Source organism: Dermacentor andersoni, chromosome 1, assembly GCF_023375885.2.
Source record: "Dermacentor andersoni chromosome 1, qqDerAnde1_hic_scaffold, whole genome shotgun sequence".
NCBI lineage: Eukaryota > Metazoa > Arthropoda > Arachnida > Ixodida > Ixodidae > Dermacentor > Dermacentor andersoni.
Genome location: NC_092814.1, coordinates 151,191,723 through 151,215,769, shown reverse-complemented (window position 1 = coordinate 151,215,769; position 24,047 = coordinate 151,191,723). Strand labels below are relative to the sequence as shown.

Genomic DNA, 24,047 nt, shown 5'->3' with positions numbered 1-24,047 from the left:
TATTTACAAATACTGCAGGCCCTATTCGGGCCCAAGCAGGAGTGGTTACATCAATAGTAACAAAACAAGGCTGGAAATAATAAAAAAAAATAGAATACAGAACAATAATAAAGATATATAAAATATAATATACAGGAACATCAGCCTTTGAAATTTAGACTTATCAACATAAATACGATATAGGAACAACAGTTGTAGTTTGCAACTCAACAACAAGTACTGACAAACCATGTACACACAACAGGTCACTCAATTCAGCATTTTCACCTAATTTTATTACAAAACACAGACAATGATTAATTAATTGCTTTCCCTATGTGCATGCTATTAATCAAAAGAAAAACCATTCACAAGATGAACGAATGATTGTGTGGTATTAGCGCTAACTATTTCTTGTGGTAATTTATTCCACAATGAAATAGCATATACTCCATATACTACGGTTTCTTGACGGTAAAACGTGGGTGACATCCGTGGCACCTATGCTTCAACTATACAGGACGCTCTGCCTAGGATACTTGCGATATAGCGCACCAGTGCTGTTCAATGCTAACAAAACTAACATCCATGTCCTACAGAGCATTCAAGGCCAAGCCCTTCGAACATGTCTGGGGCTACCTCGAAATGCTTCAACCGTGGCAACAATTGCCACCGCGAGGGACCACCCAATAATGACCTATATAGCTATCAACGCACTCCGGGCGCATGTTCGCCCTATATCCAGAGTCCCTGACCACCATCTCGCTCGCTTGCCTGAGAAAAGACCCAAGGCAGCGTTCTCCAGATCAATTGCGGCTAACCGGCACTCTTTGTCTTTGAGGCACTCACCCGCAACAAGAACGCCATCCCCTATGTGGTGCTTTAAAAAGCCTCCTGTGTACCTTCCTGTTCCAGGAATAGTGAAGAAAGCTAGCCTGACCACCGCGGCTCTCAAGCAGATCACATTCGAACTTTTGCATTGTTCATACGCTAACCGAATCCATGTTTACACGGATGGTTCCGTCTCGGCAAGTTCTACAGGCGCCATTGTTCTACCATCTCAATCGGTCGTCATCAAGTTTAAGACTTCACATGTAACGACATCTACAGGTTCCGAACTGGCCGCTCTTCGCGCTACTGTCGAATACATTGAAAAAGAACCGCCCAACAAATGGGCAATATTTTGTGATTCGAAAGCAGCCCTCCAGAGCTTGCGAAGTTTACGACGTGGCAATTATGAACAGCTGGTGTCACAAATCAACGAAACCTGCCATTGCGCTTCTGAACGAGGATATGATATCATACTTCAGTGGCTGCCGGGACATTGTGGCGTCGTTGGTAATCACCTCGCCGATGACGCTGCCCGACGTGCCCAGGCTGGCGCACTGACACTCCTTATACCTTTATCGAGAGTCGACGCTGCAAGGGAGCTTCGCAGTCTCGCTCGTACCATCACGTTAAGTTACTGGCATACACCACAGAACTCTAAGTGTCGTTTACACAGCCTCGACCCATCACTGAAACTTAAATTACCAGCGAACCTTTCACGACGTGGCGCAACACTGCTGTGTCGGCTGTGGATAGGAGTAGCATTCACCAACTCATACAGCTATCGTATTGGAATGGCGGATTCACCAATGTGCGCTAAGTGCAAGTGTGAAGAGACCATCAGTCGTCTTCTGTGCCACTGTCCTCGCTGCGATAATCAACGTGGAACTCTCCAGTGTGCCTTGAATAGAATGGATGACAGGCCATTTACGGAAGCGAAGATCTTGGGAACCTGGCCTCACAGTTCGTTAGCCCAGAAAGCAGTTCGAGCGCTTTTTCACTACCTGAAGGCAACAGACTTGAGTGCCCGACTATAGACATCCTACACCTAAGTTTCTCTCTCTCTCTCTTTCACTCCCCATTCCCCTCCCCACGTGTAGGGTAGCAAACTGGACTCAGTCTGGTTAACCTCCCTGCCTTTCCTTCTTCCCTTCTCTCTCTCTCTCTCTCTGGTATGCTAGTTATTAAACACTAAGTTGTTAGCGCTGTGTCCCATCTGTTTCTTTCGTCGTCCATCTGCTTCTGCGTTACTGTGTAAATGACACCGTTAGTTGTGTAGCATTTAATTACCGCTGCGCTATAAAGCTTCGCTTTATACAAATTCCAACCCTATGCGTTCGGTCCATATTTTTTATCGCATTTCGTTTAACATTAAATTGACGCAGATGGTGATCGCGACAGTTTGATAATTTACGTTTTATGCAGCGCACATAAGGATAATCTTGAGCGTGGAGTTCATCACGAGGGCTCTGCATGAGCGCCACACCGCCGTGATCTGCAGACCGTGACAATCAAGGTACGTTCTCCATAGAGCTACTATACTAACTCTAGAGGACAAGCTACTCATAGGGCCCATGCATTGAAATCGGAAACCGCAAGGACGCCGCCACGTTGCTACGCGCTGAGGTTGCCAACTCCTGAGACGCTTGCTAGACTTGGTGACGGTAGTAAGTTTTAATAAGCAGCGTAGCAGCATGGCGTCTAGCTTGTAGTGTGGTGATGTGGTGTGCGTGCAGCCGTGTGTTTGGACTTTATAATTTTGTTGTTTATTCTATGTTGTGGAGTGATGTTGGTGTGGTCGATGTTGGCCGTGCAGGTGGCAGTTATGCAACCGACGGATGATCCTGTTTAAGTTGCCGGCGGTATGCAGTTTTCAGTGGTCACGCCTGTTGCAGGAGTGTCACTCGTCTAGGTTACGAGTGAGGAGCTCGAAGCTGTGGTCAGATTCCTCGTTGACGTTCCGTAATTCTCTTCGCACGGGCGCGGTATGTTGCAGAAGCCGCTGGGCGCTTTTTTCGTTGCGGGGTGCTTTTCTCGTCGCGACAATAGATCGTGTTTTTTTTTTACGAGTACTTATCCAGCTGTAGGGCACATGTAACCGACAAACGGAAGTCTCAGGAGAGCACCTGACATTATAATAAATTAGGCGGCGCAAGAATTCCAGGTCCAGGGCACCCAAGGGACAGTGGGGGGATGAAAGCTCGAAGCAGGACGGTACGTAGGCTTGGGCCGCCGAGGCAGGTGTGTGCCAGGGAGTGTTCGCACGGACAGCTCCCCTGGCACGCGCAAAGCTGCCTCGCAAGGTCGAGATACTTTAAAGGCACCTGCGCCCATGATATTTCTTTTGCCTCGGTGCAGTGAGCACGATTAACCAGAATAATATGGAGGGCATCCGGTGCAGTCGCGAATGCGAGTCATGGCATATGTAGCACGCGTCGCCGGGCGTATGTAGTAATATCAGAATCAGTTGTATGAACTTTATGCATAATACGCTTTGTTACGTTACTTAAAGGAATGGGTCTAGAGGACGGTGTTAAGTTTTTTCGTACCGCACAAATCCTATAACCACCCCTCCCCCCCCCCCCCCCCCCCTAGAAACACAGACACACTTATATCCCTTTTTTTTCTATATGTATACATACAGTTCCTTACCATGACGGATTGACCAGTTCAAGTTATCAACTTCTCAATGACTGTCATAGGAATTACTGTAATAAACACAATTCCACGATAGGATTGTTTACTTTTATTTTTTATTGTAACACTGAAAACTACATAGAACCTTATTTTGTATATGTGAGAGAAGTATAGGCCTTTTGCACACCTGGATATCACAAGCTTAATCCAGTGTGCAATAGACAGACAAAGCAGCTGCTACAACATGAACTGCATTGAGGGCCACACAACACATACGTAAATAAAGGTGAAAAATATAGAGGGAAGCTTCAAAATACGCTCTGTAGCACTGAAAAGTATAACATATATTGTATGTGTACACTAAATGTTCAAAAAAGCAATGCATCAGTGTCCCATTTGCCTTCAAGTTTATTATCAAGTTCAAGTTTACGGAAGTTTATGAGCATATGTATAACAGAAATCTGCTGACACACCCGCAGTCAAGGTGGCTGTTCGAGTTGTGCAGGCTGCCGCAGCGCAAGAAAAAGAAAAAAAAATTGCGTGAATGTCAACACCAGTGCCACTGCTTCTTGCCTCTGACCTGCACGTACCTCCGCGGCATCTTTGTTAGTGGAGTCTGCAGAGGTGAGCAGGCGTGGCGAGGCGTAGGAGTCATCCGAGAGAAAGAGTAAATTAAATTGGTAAATAAAGCACATATTAGTGTGATGTACAACATATGTTACACTAACGTGGTGGGTTCTCTTGCTTACACAGCAACATAATCGGTGCGCTGGAAAACAAATATTTTTTGCATACCCCTTGTACACACTCATTTAAGGAAAATAAGGTGGAGGTGGCCACATAATCTACTTATTTTACCTGCGAGTATACTCAACAAAAATGTGTCCAACAAAAAAGTGGTATTTGAGATTACGTCAGTATTGCATATGTGCGTGTTGTCTAAAAAATTGAATTTTGAAAATTCTCGTAGGGATCTGATGTGCGTATCTGCAGTTTATTGTTATTATTATTATTATTATTTGTTTTGAACACATATACATAATTAATAGGAAAGGGAAAGCGAGGAGCAGGCTGGCAACTGCCACCGGGAGGGGCACTACGCCTGCCTACTCTTCAGAAGGGAGGTGACAGCAACACAGAAACGGAAGATACGAAGGAGGGGAGAAAAGAGGAAAGGAAAAGCAACAGGAGAAGTTTAAAGACTAAAGTAGAACACAGTACAGATCACACACAGTAGGGCCGGTCACAGAAGTTCAATACTACAGAAAGTGTAATAGAATAGTTTCGACGCTAGAAACGTGAACCTAAGTTTATGGATACATGTAAAAGACTCGGCACCAAGTGCAAGTGAACTGTCCGACAGGCCCGGAGTCGATCATGCAAATTGATTCGCTGCACACATTTGTGACCAGAAAAGATATGCCACATGAAATGACATGCAAGGAAGTGTTGAAAATATTGCACAGTTAATAAAACGCCTACGCTATTAATGTGTGGGTTCATGCACTCGATTTCGTCCGTATTAGGCACTCGCCTCTTGATTGCTTTATGGCACCGAAATACTCGGCATCAGGCTGTTTTTCTGCTGTGGTCTTTGTAGAAGCATGATTATTCAAAGTGCAATAATTAAACAGATTCTATGACTTGCTTGTGGATTCTCCAGTACATTCCGGTGCGCTGGTCCGCCTGTCCAGCAATTTCCTACTGAAGGGAAACCTGCAAATAAAAACACCGCTCCGCATGTAAAAAAAATGCTTTGCTGTGACGCTTCTCAAACAATTGTGATGCATCACAAGAGCTGTCTACTCGCTTGATATTCTGAACAAGAAGACGCATTCGTTTACTTACATGTGAAGGTATATGCCAGATCACTTCGGTGCTTGGGTGGCACAAAAGGCACGAATGTGCCATAGCGTCCGATGTTGACGCGCGATCGCATGTCAAACCTAAACTGTACTAAACTACTACGCATCCAAAAACAGATTCGAAACCGGAATTCGCGTCATCCTATATTGCATGAATGCGTACATCGTGATTTACATAAGTCACGCACTCAGCGACCGCCTTCTGTAAACTTATTATTGACGTGTCACCTTCATAAAACCATCAGCATAAGGTGACCTGTACTTGTTTTCAACTCTTTCAATATTAACTGCGCTGGCCACATTGACCAGTAGCAACAGGGCGGCGCCCTAGCGGTTCCCACTTTTTCGAGCCAGCTTTTTCTCTAGAGTTGGTTATATTAACTCTATGACGTCCTCACTTGCGGAAATAAGCGCGCGCAAGGCGGCGCGCTTATTTCGGCAGCGCTTGTGGTGTCGTCTTCTCGTCTCGTGTCCCGTCTACGTTTTGCGCTGCTAACACCAGGATGCAAAACCAGCAAGCCCAAGCTGCTATTCTAGAGAATTCTTGATGCGAAAGCGCCTCTCGCGGCGCGCGTTTTTAAGTGCGCCGCCTTGCGCGCGCTTACTTCCGCAAGCGAGGACGTACCTTTACCCATTGTAAAGCGAAAGAATTCGCGCAGTCCATGAGCTTCCGACGCGGTCGACAACACGGTAGTGCGAATTCATACGAACGACGCAGGAAGAAAGGACAGAGCGAACGCTACGCTTGACTTACAGTTTATGTGTATGTCGTATATATAGCCTAGAAAGTGTATTGGGGGCGAGCTCCACCACTGGAAAAGCTGGCGCCACCGTCGGCATGACGTGGCATGAGGGATCACGTGGACACAGCGGCCGCGTCGACTGCTTCTGAAACGCCGAAGTGAGCTTTTGAAAACGAAAGTTTAAAGTCCCACCTGCGCTGCGGTTCTGACTAAGCGGTGAGGTTTTACCGCCTTGGGTGTCTGCTTGACAACATTTGAAAGTACTATAATAGGTAGAGGCTGCCTTTGGAGGCGTGCAGCATGGCAGGCTACTGCTCGGTGCCGCAGTGCCGGACGTACGCAACGGAGCCCGGTGTCAGCCTTATTCACACGTAGCCGCAGGACAAGGAGCTGCGTGAAGCTTGGCTCGCGAAACTTAGAACCGGCAGACAGCCATCGGATACAACTCGTTTATACGCAGTAAGCACAGACGCGAGGAAGATTTCTGCTACGGCGCCGGGACTGCGCGATGTTCGGTGAGTAGCAGAAAACGCGCACTGAGACGCTCGCCCGCGCCCGCTGCCTGGTTAATGTCATGACGGTTTGGTCTATGAACTTGTTGATTCTAGATACTGGCAAGTTCACTGGAACGGAAAGGGAGCGGTAAGACGCACATTAAAAAAAAAAAAAGGCATGGCATATGGTCATGTTTGCGTTATGAATTAATGCACTGGGTTACGAAAAAGAAGCAGAGGGAAATCGCACACTGAGAAGACCGATAAACATACAGTGCGGCGCAACTTGAGAAATAATATTGAAATGTCCAAGAATTTAGAAGACAAAAAAAGATTGAATCGTCGCAACGGCACATCACAGTCGCCGTTGGCGTCGAAGTCTCTATACCGAAATTATTTTTGAACAGTTCTGATAGCGTCCACGCAACAATGGTTGCTAGTGTACTGTCGAATGCTCATATGCTGCGACCTAAAGCTCACTGCACGGTGTGAAAACGGGCTCACAGCGAAAGCAAAACTTTGTGCACGGACATGTATGCAGACGCGCAGTCGGTCGCTGCGGTCCCATGCGATCGCTACATTGAGGCTTCATTCTGTTATGCTCCATTTGGTATAGACAGCCCACTATAAGAACACATTTCATATAGTTTGCTCTCAGCGAGGAGGATACGGCGCGCGGAGAGCCTTTCCTCCTCTCTGGCTTGGGCGATCCGGCGCGGCGCTGCTTGAAAGTATTGCTGTCGCGTGCTGCGGAACGATTTCGAGATGTTTTAGATCTTACTTTGTGAAATTTACGCCATGTTCGTTCATATAAGGTCGTCAGGGAAGCCTTTCGGTGCATCGGTAACTACTGTAGGCAGAAATGTCTTGTGGGCGCAAAAAATGTGACGCGCATAATCAGCCGCGGTGTACGCGCATATCAGTCGCGGTGCGTGTATGCGTTGTTTACTATATTGCTTATATCGATTTTAATTCAACAAAGAAAACCGGCGTATCTGTATTAGCAGCATTAAATGGTAAATCAGCTCACTGTCTGATCGATTGGCGTAGGGAGTAAAACATAAAACATAAGAGCGCATGCTCGTGCACGGCCAACCTAAGGCAACCACGAAACGTCTAAGCGGCAGGCGCTATCAAATATTTGTGATACACTGGCATCGTTCTCACGCATTTCAAGTGTAGTATGCTTGAAATTACCATATGTCTACGCTAGCCTTGCTGCATGAGGCCCGTGGCGCTGCTCAACACAGCGATCACTGCGGTTGGTGAACCAGCACGATACATATATAAGCTGTGTGCTTCGGCATTGCCTTTTTGGCCTGTATACAGCCATAATATATGAGAGGGTTCGCATAAAAAGAATGCGATGGCTATTTTTGAGCGCAAAATTTCCGTAATACGTGTGAGTACGTCGTAGAGAACTGAACGAACACAACCGAAAGAAAAATCGGTTAGCATCCTCTTTCTCTAAAAAGCAAGAGAAAACGGGCTAACGTCTCACAACGTTTATAAATATATAACCGCTGATACCGTATGCTTGGACCATGCGCTATATAGAACAAAGATATCTGTAATCCAGCACCTACTACTGCTTAGGACGCTCGCGCAGTTCGTAAACGGTCGCTTTGCTGGACAAGCTTAATTCAGACTGTATAAGGTATGCTGCTATTACTAGCCAAAACTATTTTATTCATGGGTGGAAACCTCATCCATCCAACCAAGTAGTCACGCAATGTAACCTGCAGCGAATAGTTTGAATGCTGTCAAAGTATAATAGCACAGCTCCTATCGTAGCAGAACGCTACCCACGCTGTTACGATCGTCGCGTATGTTTCATGGCTCCTAAACCGCAGCTTAGAAATAGAGGATAATACTGTAATAAGGTCACATTACTGATTGGAACATTCGGAAATACACAATTGATCTCCGAGGCTGATTGTAGGCTCAAGTATGCGCGCACACATCGCGCTGCGTGTTCCGTCCACCTCAACGCCAGCAGAAATTCCGGCCATGACGCCTTAAACCACTTCAGCAAGTCTCACAGAACCGTTTACCGTGTAGAAGACGCGCGTCATACTAAACAGACCGCACGACCGCGAAAACAAACGCCAGAACCTGCCGCCGAGCGTATACCTGCCATGCAAAAGACCGCTTTCACCCAAGCCAGTATGGCGCTGCTCATAGGCGGCGCCACTGCGTTCACAATATGGCGGCGCCTACGAAAAAACGGTCTATACCTTTCAGCCAAGAAGACGGTTCGGGAGACTTCATTGCGGCGACCGTGCGCAGTGGCGTTCACTGTACGTATTCGGTAAAGAGATAGCGTCTGTAAACGATTATGTGCTTTCAGTTTGCCCAAGATTATTACATCGACAGTCAAAAACTTCCCTCGTTTTGAGAGTACCTATATAAATGTCGAGGAGGGCTGCCGCGTGGTGTTTCTATTGAGCGCCGTAAGCGAAACCTATGAGGAACGCGCCGCGTGATCCCTCATACTACGCAAGGGAGGTGCTTCCGACAGATGGCGACTCCATAAGTCCTCGCCCCCAATACACATTCGCACGGACGTGCGTAAATGCCAGGAACCTCACGGCAACCTGTCAGGAAAATGTAATGTTTTGTTGCGATAGCAATTATATGGACACTCCAAGTGAATTTCTGCCGTCGCCGTCATCGTCGCCGTCGCCGTGATGCTCCGCATAAAGTCCAAACGTGATAACATTGCCGCCGCGCGCCGAACGATCGCGGCTAAATCTCGCTCGCGTGAGGGAGGCAGGCGAAGCGGAAGCGGGCCGTCTTCTGTCGCGGTCGAGGCACGGGGGGCGGGGAGACGAGGGAGAGGGGGGCATTCTACTCCGTCGGCTGCAGCTTACGGCGCGGCCGCGCGGGCGCCGTATCTTGAACGCGATCTGCGCTGTGGACAAAGTGCATGCGCCGAGTCCGGTAGCTTCGTATGCGCTGTGCTTTCGACGTTTAGTTGAATTTGAAGCGAGAGCCAACACGAAGGTTAATTCGCTCGCTCCTGCTGCCACGCTTCCGAACTCCAGCGTTTTGACAGCGAGTTTCAGCGGTCATCGAGCGCGATGTGTTCACGTTTACCTGTGCGCGCGTGATACCGTGCTTGTTAATTTAGTTAGTAAACGAATAATGCTTACAACTTTATACGGATGATAAATCTACTATCCTTAGCTCGTATAGCTATCTACTAATTTGCTATCGCAATAGACGCTTCGCCTTTCGGCCGAAACTGCAAGTTTTTTTGTCTGTTTTTGCTACCTTGCCGTAATGTTCATTATCACTGTTTGTGACGTGCTACTAAGTCTGATTTCGCTACAACCTAACCAAATAGCCTGTAGCGTTAGGACATTTTGTGGTACAGAAGCTTCCCCTTTCATTAATGCTTCACTGATGAGTTGGGGTACATTTGCTCTTTTTTGGAACCTGCCTAACCAGTGGTGTAGCCAGAATCTGACCCCGCTGGCTACAGCGGGGTCAGGCAGGCGGCATACTAACAAAGAAATTATTTCGCAGGGAGGTGGGGACGGCTGGTGCCTGGAGTGTCACTCCCCCCCCCCCCCCCCCCCCACTCCCGTGGCTAAGCCACTAGGCTGAACTATCGCTGACAACGCTACACCGTGTAAGGGTTGGGGTCGGGCATGAAATAAATGGTAGCTGGCCCATGCCGTCGTCCGACTCATACACGCTGGGGACGTTGTTGAAGGGAGGGACTTGTTCTCATCGAGAATGAGGATTATGGGATTTATTTACCATATCTACATGAAGGGTGGAGAACGTTACAGTTCATCAGTCTAGCATGACTGAAAGAAAATGCACACTGAGCAGCCGCCAACGGCTGCTTAAAAACACTTTGTCCTCCATAGATTCCTAGGCGAGGGAGAACTGCCGTTCAACCTTCGTCTAATGTGAGAGTCATCGTAGTCGACCCGTCTTTGAGGGGGAGGGTTCACACACTCACTTCCGCACTTTGGTTTCTCTGAACACATCGAGGTGAGCGGGTTCTTGTAGACAGGGGCCTTGACCCGAGTAGGCGCCTCTTGATCCCAGAGCTGACCGCGCAGTCAGTGGCCGCCGCGTTTGTCCATTGGCTGGGACGACCTCTGGGGTCCGTGGAAAAGCACCGCAAAAAATCCCCTTCCAGGAGTTCTTTTGCTCCAAGTAAACCGTGAAGGTAACAGCCAATCAACTAACAATGCTCGGCCCGCCGAACGTGACTAGACATGCCGGCGCCGTCGGCCTGTTGACGAGGCGCATTGTTGTCTTTACAAAGCGATACGTCGCAGCGGGCTGGGAAGGCTTCGGAGGTCGCTTCTCCGAAGATCGCCAGCCCTTGCAGGCCGATTGTAACAGCTCCTCAATGGCCCGGAAAATCTCGACTGGCCAGTGCTGATAACCGCTGGGCAGGAAGAGAATGGCTGGTGGCAAGGGGGGGGGGGGGATGCCTTGGCTTGCAGCGACGAGCTGTGAAATGATGACACCGCCCCAAAACATCCAACAAGGACAGGCAACTGCAAAGCGAACCCCACGACACAGCTCTGCGCCGAGATAACGAATCTTGGTTCTCATTTTAGACCCGCTAGGCTTCAAAGAAAACATAAGTGCAGAAACAAAAAGGGCTGCATTTGGCTACGCCAATTTGGAAGGAATTTCGTGCTGACAAATTGAGGGAGTCCTGCTAAATGGGAGGGAATCTTCTTGGCTTAACAAAATTAACAATAACATTCCCAAAATTTAGGCGGGATCCCTAAAGGCAGAATTTAAATTAGCCTGCTCAAACCATCCGCATTGCTATGCAACTTTCCCTTCTTATATCTAACGGAGAAGTTGTACTCTTGCAGAGTGAGGCTACATCGGAGAAAGCGGCCATATTTGTGTGAAATTTGACTGAGCCACATCAGAGCACAGTGGTCGGTCTCAAAAATGAACCTCGCTCCGTACAAGTAACACAACAACTTCTGGGCGGCCCAAACCAAACAAGCACATTCCTTCTCTGAAGCGCTGTAGGCTTCCTCTCTTACAGTTAGTTTACGGCTGGTATAGAGGGTAGGATGTTCCTCATTATCGTTGCCGACCTGACTAAGTACCACGCTTATACTCCTGTCGCTTGCGCTGCACTGAACTATGAATTCCTTTGCGTAGTCTGGCGAGCGAAACACAGGACGAGAAACCAATAGCGTTTTCAAAATTTGGAAAGCGTTCTCTTTGTCCTTATCCCAGTGCACGCTATTCGGTGCTCCCTTTCGGAGGGTGACCATTAAAGGACTTGCTATTTGCGAGTAATTCGGAATGTACCTGTAAGGTCGCTCTGATTGTTCGTGTTCTTAAGTGTCACGAATCGGCCACGTGCTGTGTGTATAGAGAGGGGGTGCACTTCCCCCCCCCATGTCAGCGGGGCAACCGTTTCTGTGTTATGTGGGGTCACGGACCGCGCGGTGTTGGGTGACGCGTCGCGGCAAGCGCCAGGAGGGCGAGTGCCGATTCCGGGAAGTCGGTATTGTGCGCAGGGTGTTGGCAGTCCGCCGACGGTCACACGAGTCCACACAGACCAGCCTTGAAAGGGACCGCTGTATACGGTATTGTGGGTCTGGCGCCCGAATACCTGACTAATTGGAGGCGCCGCCGAGGTTAAGAAGGGCTTAGCAACCTCGACCCCGTGCCGCGCGTCCGGAACGCAATCGCCAGCCTTGTTGTTGGGTGCGACTGCCTGTGTGGTGTCGAAGGCCAGCTTACAGTGCACGCTGTAGGGATGCGGTGCACACGTGAAGAGTGCATTCGGACGGCGGCGTCTTGTAAACACGCACTCGGAGAACTTTATCGTGTAGACAATAAGTTTGAAGGACAAGGAGGGCCATCCGTCTCCCACACGGCCAAACTTTGAGTACAGCGGCACTACGTGGTGTCGATGCCCCTGCTTCCGAGACATTTGCGACCTAGACGCCGTTGGGATTTGAGGCGGTCTAGCGTTAACTTGTTCGGGCCTGGCGTGTTTTGCTGAGCCCATCACTAACTACGTAGAAACGAGAGGGCAACGGAGTTTTGGGGAAGAAGGAAAAGAGCTTTGTTTTCCAATATGTTTATTTTTAAGAGTAAGCCCATCCCTGTGGGTTGTGGCTTAACAAACGGTTGACTCTGATTGGCAACTGAACCTGTGGGACGGGCCAACGGCCCTACCGCCTTTTTTTCTTTGTATATTTGGGCTATAAAAATCGGGACGACATGCTGTCCCTCAGACTTGGCTGAAATCAGGATTGCTGATAGATCAGTGAGCCTCCGTACTATGTACGTTAAAACGAGTCTGGGCTCTAACAGTCATTGAGACAGTCGAAGAGTGAGACTTCGTTTCTCAATTGTTCAAGTTTGTAATGTATTTGTTTTACCTGCCATGTATATAGAAAAGTTCAACTATAAATATTTCTTGTACATCTGACCTCATCGCTTCCTGCCTGCGTTTGATCAACTGCCGATCATCGTCCGAGAAGCTTCAAGTTCCAACGGTGAAGCGAGGACAACAGAGAACGAACGAAACTTTACTGGCGCAGCACGACAGGATCGGCAAGCCCCACTACGAGCAACGAGCAGCGAGCCAGGCGCAAGGCATCAGAGGGCCACCAGCCAATTCCGCAAGGGTTGCACTTCATCTGGACGAGGACGTCAGGCGGCGCCCCCAGCAGCAACGGGTGAGCGGGATTCCTTGCGTTTTGTCTAGGTTGGCATGGCTGTTGTTTAGTGAGGTTAATGGTGTTCACGCGAAGAACAGCAAATGCGATTGAGGCTGACGTAAACATTGATACGGCATCTGAACAAAGAGAGTGTCAGAGACGGCAGGAACTACAACGCGTCGGAGAGACCGAGTCTGAGACGTCGGATACTGAAATGGATAGTGAGACGCAAGGCGCTTCGCAGGCTCCGAGCACGACAGATCCAGAGGCCATGGCGGTGAGACGCCTGGAGATGGAGCTAGAAAAGGTGCGCCTACAGCTAGAGTGCGAGCGCATTGCTCTACGGAGAGTGGAGCTTGAGCAGTCGGGCAGGCCGCCTTCGGTGTCGGAAGGAAGCGATCTCCGCCGTGCCAGCACGGATGGAATATCACAATGTGCTAAAGTGCTTAAGGCATACCGGTTGCCGTGTGACGCTGACGTTCCGATATGGTTTGATGAGGTTGAAAAGTTGTTTTCATCTTTTCAAGTACCAGAACACAGCCGTGTACATTTGTTCATGCCTGCGCTGACTGAGCGGGTCCGTTATCTGTTGCGTGGCCTCAATGATGAGGAATGTACAGATTACGAGACTGTAAAGAAGGCGGTACTAGATGAACTTAAGCTCACGCCAGCTGAATACTTGGGGAGGTTTGAAAAGGCATCTAAACGAAAGGAAGAAACTTGGGCTCAGTTCGCGTCCTGCGCTAGAACTTATTTGGCCTATTACCTTCAATCTCGCAATGCAAACACAAAGGAAGCTATGACGGAGCTTATGGTCGCTGACCGTATGAAAGCCAGTCTAAGCTCAGAAGCCCTTGAATATGTTCTTTTGCGGGAGGGCGAAGAGTGGTTTAAGCCAGTGGATGTGGCGAAAGTGCTGGAGACTTTCGAGCAAGCTAAAGGGAAAGGACGAGCAACTAAGCCAGCCGCAACAGCCTCAATGACGCAGCAAGCAAAACTAGCTAGCCCGCAGAGGACAAATTTAAAATGCCACGTGTGTCATATACAGGGACACCTAGCCAGAGACTGCCCAAAAGCTTCAAATAAAGAACAACAGGGGAAGGCACCGACTGTGCAAAAACAAAGGGTACAGAAGGTTGCTGTTGTAAGTGAAGAACCTCCAGCAGAGCAAGAAAGGGTGCTTAGCGCTAGAGTAGAAATCTTAGCTCAACATGCTAGCTCAGGGAGGTCAAAGCTGGACCTTATCCCTATCATGTGCGGGGATATAGCAATGGAAGCTGTGTTGGACACAGGTAGTGAGATAACGGTCGTCCGTAAAGGCATGTTGCCCGTCGTTTTACAGGAGCCATCGGGAACAGCAAGACTCGAGTCGGCATTCGGAAATACCATTCGAGCTAACCTAGCTACGCTGCCCGTAGGCATGCATCGCCCGGGGGCTGTGATACAACCGCAGAGGATCGATCTGGTGTGCGCAGTTACAGACGAACTTGCAAAGGGGGTTGACTGCCTGTTGTCAAAGGAAGATTGGGAACTACTACAGGGGCAGGAAAAAGACGAGTTTGGACGAGAAAATATTCCGCGGGTAGCCAATTCCGTGGGAGTCCGATCAGTCGAAATAGTCGATAACACTGAGCCAGACTGCGGTCTAAGTTGCGAAGAAACGACAGACAACATCCCTTCATTGCAAGAGAATAGTTTGATACAAGATGTCACTGGGGTGCCCAGTCAGCGGGAGAAATTTCGAGCTGCTCAGCTTGCCGATGAAAGCCTGAAAAAGGCCTGGAATGATGCGAGAAACGGTAAAGCTGGCATGTTCGTGTCAGATGGACTTTTGTACCATTGGGATTCCTTAGCGGGAGTCAAGGTCAGACAACTGGTCCTACCAGAAGAAAAGCGCAATGAGGTATTGCAGCTCGCGCATGAGTCATTGTGGGGTGGACACTTAGGGCCGAAAAAGACAAAGCTCCGGATAAAGTACAGTTTCTTCTGGCCAGGAATGGAGAAGGAAATCGCTGGGCATTGTCAGACGTGCCACCAGTGTCAAACACGTTCAGATAGCCGTCAGACCGATAAAGTCCCCATCACGCCGCTTACGCGACCGGAGCATCCATTTCAGGTGGTCAATGTGGACGTCATTGGGCCTATTGAGGTGCCATCTGCGAGGGGCCACAAATATGCTTTGTGTCTTGTCGATCTTTGCACGAGATGGCCTGAGGTAGTGCCGCTCCGATCCCTGACAGCGAGGGCCACATGCGAGGCTTTACTGGAAATTTTCAGTCGTACTGGAGTGCCGGAAACGATCTGTTCAGACCAAGGCACGAACTTTAAAGCTCAACTGACACAGCTAATGTTAGAAAAACTGGGTTGTTCACCCAGGTTCTCCACTGCTGAACACCCTGAGAGCAATGGAGTGGTTGAGAGATGGAACAGAGTCCTCAAAAATATGTTGTATCATGTAATGGAGCGGGACCGAAGAAACTGGGACAAGCTCATCCCATTTGTTCTGTGGGCTTATCGCGAAGTGCCGCATGATACCACCGGGGTGGCGCCGTTCAGGCTATTGTACGGTAGAAACCCAAATGGGCCCCTATCAATATTGCAGCAAACTTGGACGGGTGAGATCGCGGTGCCCTCAACTCTGAGAGAGAAACCTGCCAAGTATTTGCAGCAGCTGCGGGAGCAAATAGAACTAGCCGCGAGTGTAGCTGAGTTGACAAGCACCGAGCGCCAGAGCAAATATGCTGAAGTTTACAATAGGAGGGCACGGACTAAAGAATTTAAGGTCGGGGACCAAGTACTCCTCTTTGACACAGATCGGGCAACCAAGATGGCTGCCAGGTGGTTGGGTCCTTTCACAGTTATTGGGAGAGAGAGAGAACACTCGTATCGCTTGCAAATAAATGACAGAAAGACTTCGGTAGTGCACGCTAACCAATTCAAGCCCTACTACGCTAGAGTGAGTCATGTGGGGGTAGTGTTCGAGGAAGACGGAGAATTTGGTGAGGTGGAATACGCGCCGCAAGCTGTATGCACTCCAGTGAGCGAGCACGCAATAACTGAAGACAAGCTAGCTCATTTGGGTTCAGATGCGTGCACGGAAATCGAGGCGGTATTTGAGAAACATCGCTGCGTCTTTGACGGAAAGCCTGGAAGGGCGCAAGTAGGGCGGCACCGCATCGAACTGGAGGAAGGATGTAAACCAAAGAGGACGTTTCCTTACAGAGTCCCTGAACTATTAAAGAGGTTAGTAGGCAAGTGAAAGAGCTTCTTGAGTTGGGCCTGATATATCCAGTGGAGAGCGAATTTGCACACCCGGTTGTGTGTGTTGGTAAGAAAGACGGGTCAGTGCGCATGTGCGTCGATTATAGAACGCTTAATGCCGTGACAGAAAGAGATGCCTTTCCAATGACCAATCCACGGGAGCTGATCTTCAGAGTTGGTCACTCGAATTTTATAACAGTCGTTGATCTGAGGAGAGGCTACTGGCAGGTACCGATGGAACCCCAGAGCGAACATCTCACGGCATTCGTGACACATGATGGGCACTACGCATGGAAGGTAATGTCATTTGGGCTGAAAAACTCTGCGGCTACCTTTCAACGGATGGTTAATTCATTGCTGGCTGCGCACCAAGCTTATGCGTCAGCGTACCTAGATGACATTGCAATCTTTTCAAATACCTGGAAAGAACACCTGCAGCATGTAGACATAGTGCTTAAACTGCTAAGTGATGCCGGGCTGAAAGCCAGCTCTGAAAAATGTCAGGTAGCGCAAACTCATATCCGCTATTTGGGACACATAGTTGGCTCTGGAACTCATGCACCAGACCCTGAGAAGATAGCTGCCATAGAAGGCCTTGTGCCACCTCACACAAAGAAAGAGTTGCGAAGTCTCTTGGGGCTTTGCGGGTACTATCGCGACTATGTCTCAAACTACGCCGACGTGGCGAGCCCGCTTACAGCTTTGACAAGGCGACGGGTTCCTAATTCAATTCCATGGTCGGAAGAAGCGCAGTGCGCGTTCGAAAGTCTGAAATTAGCTCTCTGTCAGGCTGTCGCCATGAACACTCCTGAGCCTCATCAGCCGTACTGGCTATTCACTGATGCGTCGGCGACGGCGGCCGGTGCCTGTTTAGCTCAAATGTCAGCGGACGGAAAAGAAAAGCCGATCGCTTTTGCTAGCCATCGCTTTAACCCGACACAGGCGCGCTGGTCGACTATAGAGAGAGAAGCCTTTGCTATTATTTGGGCACTCAAGAAATTTGACTACTGGCTTTTCGGAGCAGTGGTGAATGTTGTCTCTGATCATAACCCATTGTCATATTTGACAACCAGCCCCCCGCAGGGGGCCAAGTTAGCAATATGGGCGCTTTCACTACAGCGCTACAATGTAACGGTGCGTCACCGGAAAGGAACATGTAACGCCAATGCTGATGCATTGTCAAGGCTCTCGAATCGTTCATGGGAGCCAATCGAGTAAAGAGCAGAAAAGAAAGGATAGACAGAAACAGCCATGCCAGCTGGGACAGGCGTGAATGTTCCCGTTCACCCGAAGGATGTGTGCGTGCGGCTGAACTGTCCCATGGGACAGTTCAGCCTTGGTGGAACTTTCTGTCGCTGTTTTCGTCCATGTGTGTGGGGCTTATAAGACTGTGGACATACTGTGTATATAACCTGCATATGTTACTTTGCTGCTGTTGTGCCGTACAGTGCGTTGGACTGTTCCTGTACATACATGAGTATTTCTTTTGCATGCTCACTGCCATGAATGTGTTGAGCTTTCGCCCTTTTCTTCTATCGCGGTGAGAAAATTGCTTTTTTTTTCGTGGTCCTTTCAGTTCATTTTCCTGTTCATTACGGGCTCCGCAGCACCCGTGTTGGGCAGCGTATGTCAGTTTTCTTTGACGGAACCTTCAGAGCCTAAATTCTAAGATACAGCGCCCTTTGGCTCTTGTAGCATAGCTGGGCACATTGTGAGCCCAGTATACGCTTTAGGAGGGACGTGTAAGGTCGCTCTGATTGTTCGTGTTCTTAAGTGTCACGAATCGGCCACGTGCTGTGTGTATAGAGAGGGGGTGCACTTCCCCCCCCCCATGTCAGCGGGGCAACCGTTTCTGTGTTATGTGGGGTCACGGACTGCGCGGTGTTGGGTGACGCGTCGCGGCAGGCGCCAGGAGGGCGAGTGCCGATTCCGGGAAGTCGGTATTGTGCGCAGGGTGTTGGCAGTCCGCCGACGGTCACACGAGTCCACACAGACCAGCCTTGAAAGGGACCGCTGTATACGGTATTGTGGGTCTGGCGCCCGAATACCTCACTAATTGGAGGCGCCGCCGAGGTTAAGAAGGGCTTAGCAACCTCGACCCCGTGCCGCGCGTCCGGAACGCAATCGCCAGCCTTGTTGTTGGGTGCGACTGCCTGTGTGGTGTCGAAGGCCAGCTTACAGTGCACGCTGTAGGGATGCGGTGCACACGTGAAGAGTGCATTCGGACGGCGGCGTCTTGTAAACACGCACTCGGAGAACTTTATCTTGTAGACAATAAGTTTGAAGGACAAGGAGGGCCATCCGTCTCCCACACGGCCAAACTTTGAGTACAGCGGCACTACGTGGTGTCGATGCCCCTGCTTCCGAGACATTTGCGACCTAGACGCCGTTGGGATTTGAGGCGGTCTAGCGTTAACTTGTTCGGGCCTGGCGTGTTTTGCTGAGCCCGTCACTAACTATGTAGAAACGAGAGGGCAACGGAGTTTTGGGGAAGAAGGAAAAGAGCTTTGTTTTCCAATATGTTTATTTTTAAGAGTAAGCCCATCCCTGTGGGTTGTGGCTTAACAAACGGTTGACTCTGATTGGCAACTGAACCTGTGGGACGGGCCAACGGCCCTACCGCCTTTTTTTCTTTGTATATTTGGGCTATAAAAATCGGGACGACATGCTGTCCCTCAGACTTGGCTGAAATCAGGATTGCTGATAGATCAGTGAGCCTCCGTACTATGTACGCTAAAACGAGTCTGGGCTCTAACAGTCATTGAGACAGTCGAAGAGTGAGACTTCGTTTCTCCATTGTTCAAGTTTGTAATGTATTTGTTTTACCTGCCATGTATATAGAAAAGTTCAACTATAAATATTTCTTGTACATCTGACCTCATCGCTTCCTGCCTGCGTTTGATCAACTGCCGATCATCGTCCGAGAAGCTTCAAGTTCCAACGGTGAAGCGAGGACAACAGAGAACGAACGAAACTTTACTGTACCGTTGATAGTAACGGACAAGTCCCAAAAATGAACGAATGTCTGTTTTCGTGCGCGGCTGTGAAAAATCTCCAGTCGTAGCTGCTTTCAGCTAAGCCGGCCGTCTCGTGCCCTGACCGACAACATGGCCCAGATATGTAACCTGCGAACAGCCAAATCTACACTTTTCCGCCTTCATCGTTAAGCCTGCTTCCCTCAACCGTGAGAACAGCTGTTTGAGGTGCGATACGTGTTGTTTCTAGCCGTCCGAAAAAATTGCTACATCATCCAGATATGGCAAGGCGAACTCCTGCAAGTCTTTTAGGACAATATCCATTAACTTAGAGAAGCTAAACGGCGCGTTCTTCAGTCCGAAGCTGAGGGCGAGAGAGCGAAAAGTGCCTACAGGTGCCATAATTGCGGCATAGCGGCTGGTACTTTCTGAAAGGGGAACTTGCCAGTATCCCCTCACGAGATCTATAGTTGAAATGTATTTCGCAGCGCTAACTCTTTCGATTCGTTCCTCAATGCTGGGTATCGGATACAGCGAATCCCTAGTGATGGTATTTAACTTCCTGTAACCAACACACGGACGAGGGTCCTTATTCGGGGTTTCTGCAAGTATTAGCGGTGACGCGTAGTCACTCTCAGCGTTCTTTTCACTGAATCATTTCGCGTTCTTTTGAGCCAATCCCATGTTCTTGGGTTGCACTTAGCCGTTCCAACAGATTTAGCACGTATTCTACCACTGTTGTACTCTAGATCTCCTCTTTCCTCCCACATCTCTCCTAACATTCTCAGTGGAGGACGGAGTGTCCTCCCATACATTAGTTCTGCTGGCGAGAACTCTGTAGCCTCATGAGGAACCGTTCGCGAAGCAAACAAAGTGGCCGGAAGACAATTCTCCCAGTCCTCCTTGTGCTCGTAACGGAGCGCCCGTAAAATTCGCTTAAGCACTGAATGGCACCTCTCTACACTATTTGACTAAGGATGATAGACGGAACTGTGTATCAACTTCACCCCCCCCCCCCCCCCACTTATGTAAGAATGTGGAAGTCAGTGAGCTGGTGAATACTGACCCTTGATCCGCCCGAATTTCGGCTGGAAACCCAACTAGTACGAATACTGACAAAGGCGCGTCTACTACTTCGGTGGAGCTCAGCTCTTTTAGAGGGATTGCTTCCGGAAACTTTGTAGCCAGACACAGCATTGTAAACAAGTACCTGTAACCCGACTACGTCTTTAGTAGAGGCCCTACCGTGTCTATCCCAAGTCGTCTGAAGGGTTCTGCAATTAAGGGCACTACCTTTAACGGAGCTTTCCAGGTTTCTCCTGGTTTACCCGAGCGCTGGCAGGCGTCGCATAATCTTACAAACTTTTCTGCGTCTTTGAAACAGCCAGGCCAGTAGTATTCCATAAGCAATCTTTCCTTTGATTTGTTTATGCCTAGGTGGCCAGCCCACCCATTTCCATGACAGAGACTCAAAAGGTCACGTAATGCGGATGGACAATGTCCATAGTGGCGGCACTGTCTCGCAGCACCCGGCATGGTTTGCCATTAACTTGCAGGTCGTGAAGATATGGGCTTTAAAGTTCCATATTCTCGTCTTTTTCATCCACGTAGGAGAAAACTACGCTAGGCTTCCCGCAGTTTACTGCGATATGTCCGAGTTTGTGGCACTTATAGCAGCGGATGGGTCTAAAAGATTCGAGCTTTCTTTTCTGCTCTTTTTGAACGGTTTATTTATCCTCGCTCTTTTCTGAGGGATTTTACTCCACGTCTACAGGCTCCGGTCGTCTAGTCTGCGAACCCTTTTTGAACGGAAAAGGTTTCCGCGGTCCATTTCGACCGTCCCAATTTCCGTCCTCGGCGTTCAGCTTTCTACGCGTTGCGTACTCTTCGGCTAATTCAGCCGCCTTTTCCACAGTGTTTACGTTTTCTCTGTCTTGCACCCACAGCTTCACAGATGGTGGGATGCTTTTGTAAAACTGCTCTAGACACATGCATTCAATAATCATGTCTCTGCTCTCGTACGCTTCCCCGCTTTTCAACCACTCGACTAGGTTTGCCTTTAAGCCATATGCAAACACCGGATACCCCTCGCTATCCTTCTTGCCCGTGCTTCTAAACCTTTGCCGAAAAGCTTCGGCTGAAAGGCGGTACTTCTTCAAAAGACTAGCCTTAACCTTCGCATAACCATATGCATCTTGCGCACTGAGTCTGGCGATTACTTCCGCAGCCTCACACGGCAACATTGACAGCAACCGCTGTGGCCATGTACTCGGACCGAAAGTTCATCTTCTCGCAAGTCCTTTCAAAATTTCCCAGGAACAAGTCTATGTCGTTCCCGACCTCAAATGGCTTTAACAGCCTGTCCATGCGGTATGGTTCTGCCTCACTTGATGGTTCCAGAGCCCCTTCACTTCCTTGAGACCGCTCCAAACGTGTTCTTTCAAGTTCAAGTTGCATTTTTCTTAACTCGCGATCTTTCTTGCATTCCTCTCTGTGCCGTTCTTCTCTCTCTCTGTTCCGTTTCTCTCATTTCCTAGGGAGTTCTAACCGAATTTCAATGTCCTCCTAACTGGCCTGTTCGGAAATCAGCTGCAATAATTCCGATTTTAGCATTTCCTTGCGTACCGCTAGGCCCAGTTCTTCACCAACAATCAACAATTCGTCTCTCAGCAGTGTCCTTAACTCCATGATTGCTGCTTTACTGCCTTGATCCTGCTCATTAAACCTACCTAGGAAAATACAACCTAGCTAACAATCAACAATATAACTTCCCTACTGTTCTAAACAGAACAACCACAAAATGAAGCCTACAGAGTCAAAGCAACAACCAAGCACTCACCGCAGACACAGCACCACGTCGCAAAGTCCGTCACACGTCAGCCAGTTGTAATGTTTGGAGTCGGGTATGAAATAGATGGTAGCTGGCTCATGCCGTCGTCTAACTTATCCACGCTGAGGACGTTGTTGAAAGGAGAGACTTGTTCTCATCGAGAACAAGGAATATGGGTTTATTTACAATATTTACATGAGAACGTTACAGTTCAGTCTAACATGACTGCAAGAGGAATGCACCCTCAGCAGCCGCCAACGACTGCTTAAAAACACTCTGTCCTCCCTTGATCCCTAGGTGAAGGAAAACTGCCGTTCGACCTTCGTCCAATGGGAGAGTCATCCTAGTCGACCCGCCTTTGAGGGGGCGGATTCACAAACTCACTTCCGCACTTTGGATTGTCTGAACATACCGAGGTGAGAGGGTTCTTGTAGACAGGGGTCTTGATCCGAGCAGGCGCCTCTTGATCCCAGAGCTGACCCTGCAGTCAGTGGCCGACGCGTTTTTCCATTGCCTGTGACGATCCCTGGGGCCCGTGGGAAAGCACCGCAAAACATCCCCTTCGAGGAGTTCTCTTGCTCCAAGCAAACCGTGAAGGTGGCAGCGAATCAACTAACAATACTCGGCCCGCCGAACGTGACTAGACATGCCGGTGCCGTCGGGCTGTTGACGAGGCGCATTGTTGCGCCTCGTCAGCGAGGCGCAACAAACGAGTCATCGCAGCGGGCTGGGAGGGGTTCGGAGGTCGCTTCTCCGAAGATCGCCAGCCCCCGCAGGCCGATCGTAACAGTGCGCTCCCCGTACAGTGAAATGAACAGTGCTTAATTGCTCCACCCTGGCGCGTTGCCATCCCGTGCAATGACCCCTCTTCTGCCTCACATCGAATGAAACATGCTTACAGCAAGATGCGTTAATTATTATGATCCTCGGTCAACTATGGCACGTACTCACTGCCGGGGTCATGGCGTGTGCGAGTGGTTTATGTATTGCACGCGCTCCTAATTCCCTTTTGCTTTCGTGTGTGGCAGAATGCCATCGCCGAGGCCGCAACAGACTGAACCTGCCTTTTCAGACCACGTCGCCGCCAATGCTACATTGGTGCAGCAGACGCTGTATTTTTCGTTCGAGTGATACTCTTATTTTGTAAATGGTTAGTTAAAGGCATCGTTTGACTATTTTAAACCAAGAAAAAACTGACCTTAAGCGTCGTTTTGTGTATAAAGATACGCAGTTGAAAGCAGCGTATTTAGTATGGAAACATTATCTGAGGCGCAATGAATGAAAGCCTGTTATGCGTTTCTGAGATTCCGGCGCAACGGATGGCGTGAGGGCGTTGTGAATGTTCGCCTTCGTTAACTCATGTATGCATTCTTTTTGCTTAGTTGAAATTCGTGCTCGCTCGTCTTCACTATAGGGTTCTTTCTGTGTTTGTCGATTTGTTGCCTTGTGATGTTATGTTCGCTCGCACCCGAATCAATTCCTGAGAACGCCTCCAACGCTTGCTTCGGGAAGGGGACGCGGTTCGGCCAAAAAAAGAGAGCGGCAGGGTTGTTATTGCGCACTGGCTCTTGCGAGTAACATAAATAGCGCAGCGCGCCGCTAGCGGAATCTGGAGAAGGCAGTATTTGGGGTGCTACCCCGTGTCTAACTCCGTTAATCGTCGCTTACAGCGCATACATAGACGAGGGACAAAAAGAGGACGGCAGAGACAAGCGCTGACCAAAACTTCTAATGGCTTCTTCGACGACAACCAGAAGC

At 49.1% G+C, this 24,047-nt stretch overlaps 1 protein-coding gene across 1 annotated transcript; it reads left to right on the top strand.

Annotated features, from left to right (window-relative positions):
• The first annotated feature begins 13,391 nt into the window (after positions 1-13,391).
• LOC126543376 (uncharacterized) lies at positions 13,392-23,347 on the top strand. Its single transcript, XM_055077948.2, has 2 exons — positions 13,392-15,087; positions 23,318-23,347. The coding sequence occupies exons 1-2, from the start codon at positions 13,438-13,440 to the stop codon at positions 23,345-23,347; spliced, it is 1,680 nt and encodes a 559-aa protein (XP_054933923.1). The 5' UTR covers positions 13,392-13,437.
• Positions 23,348-24,047: the final 700 nt, after the last annotated feature.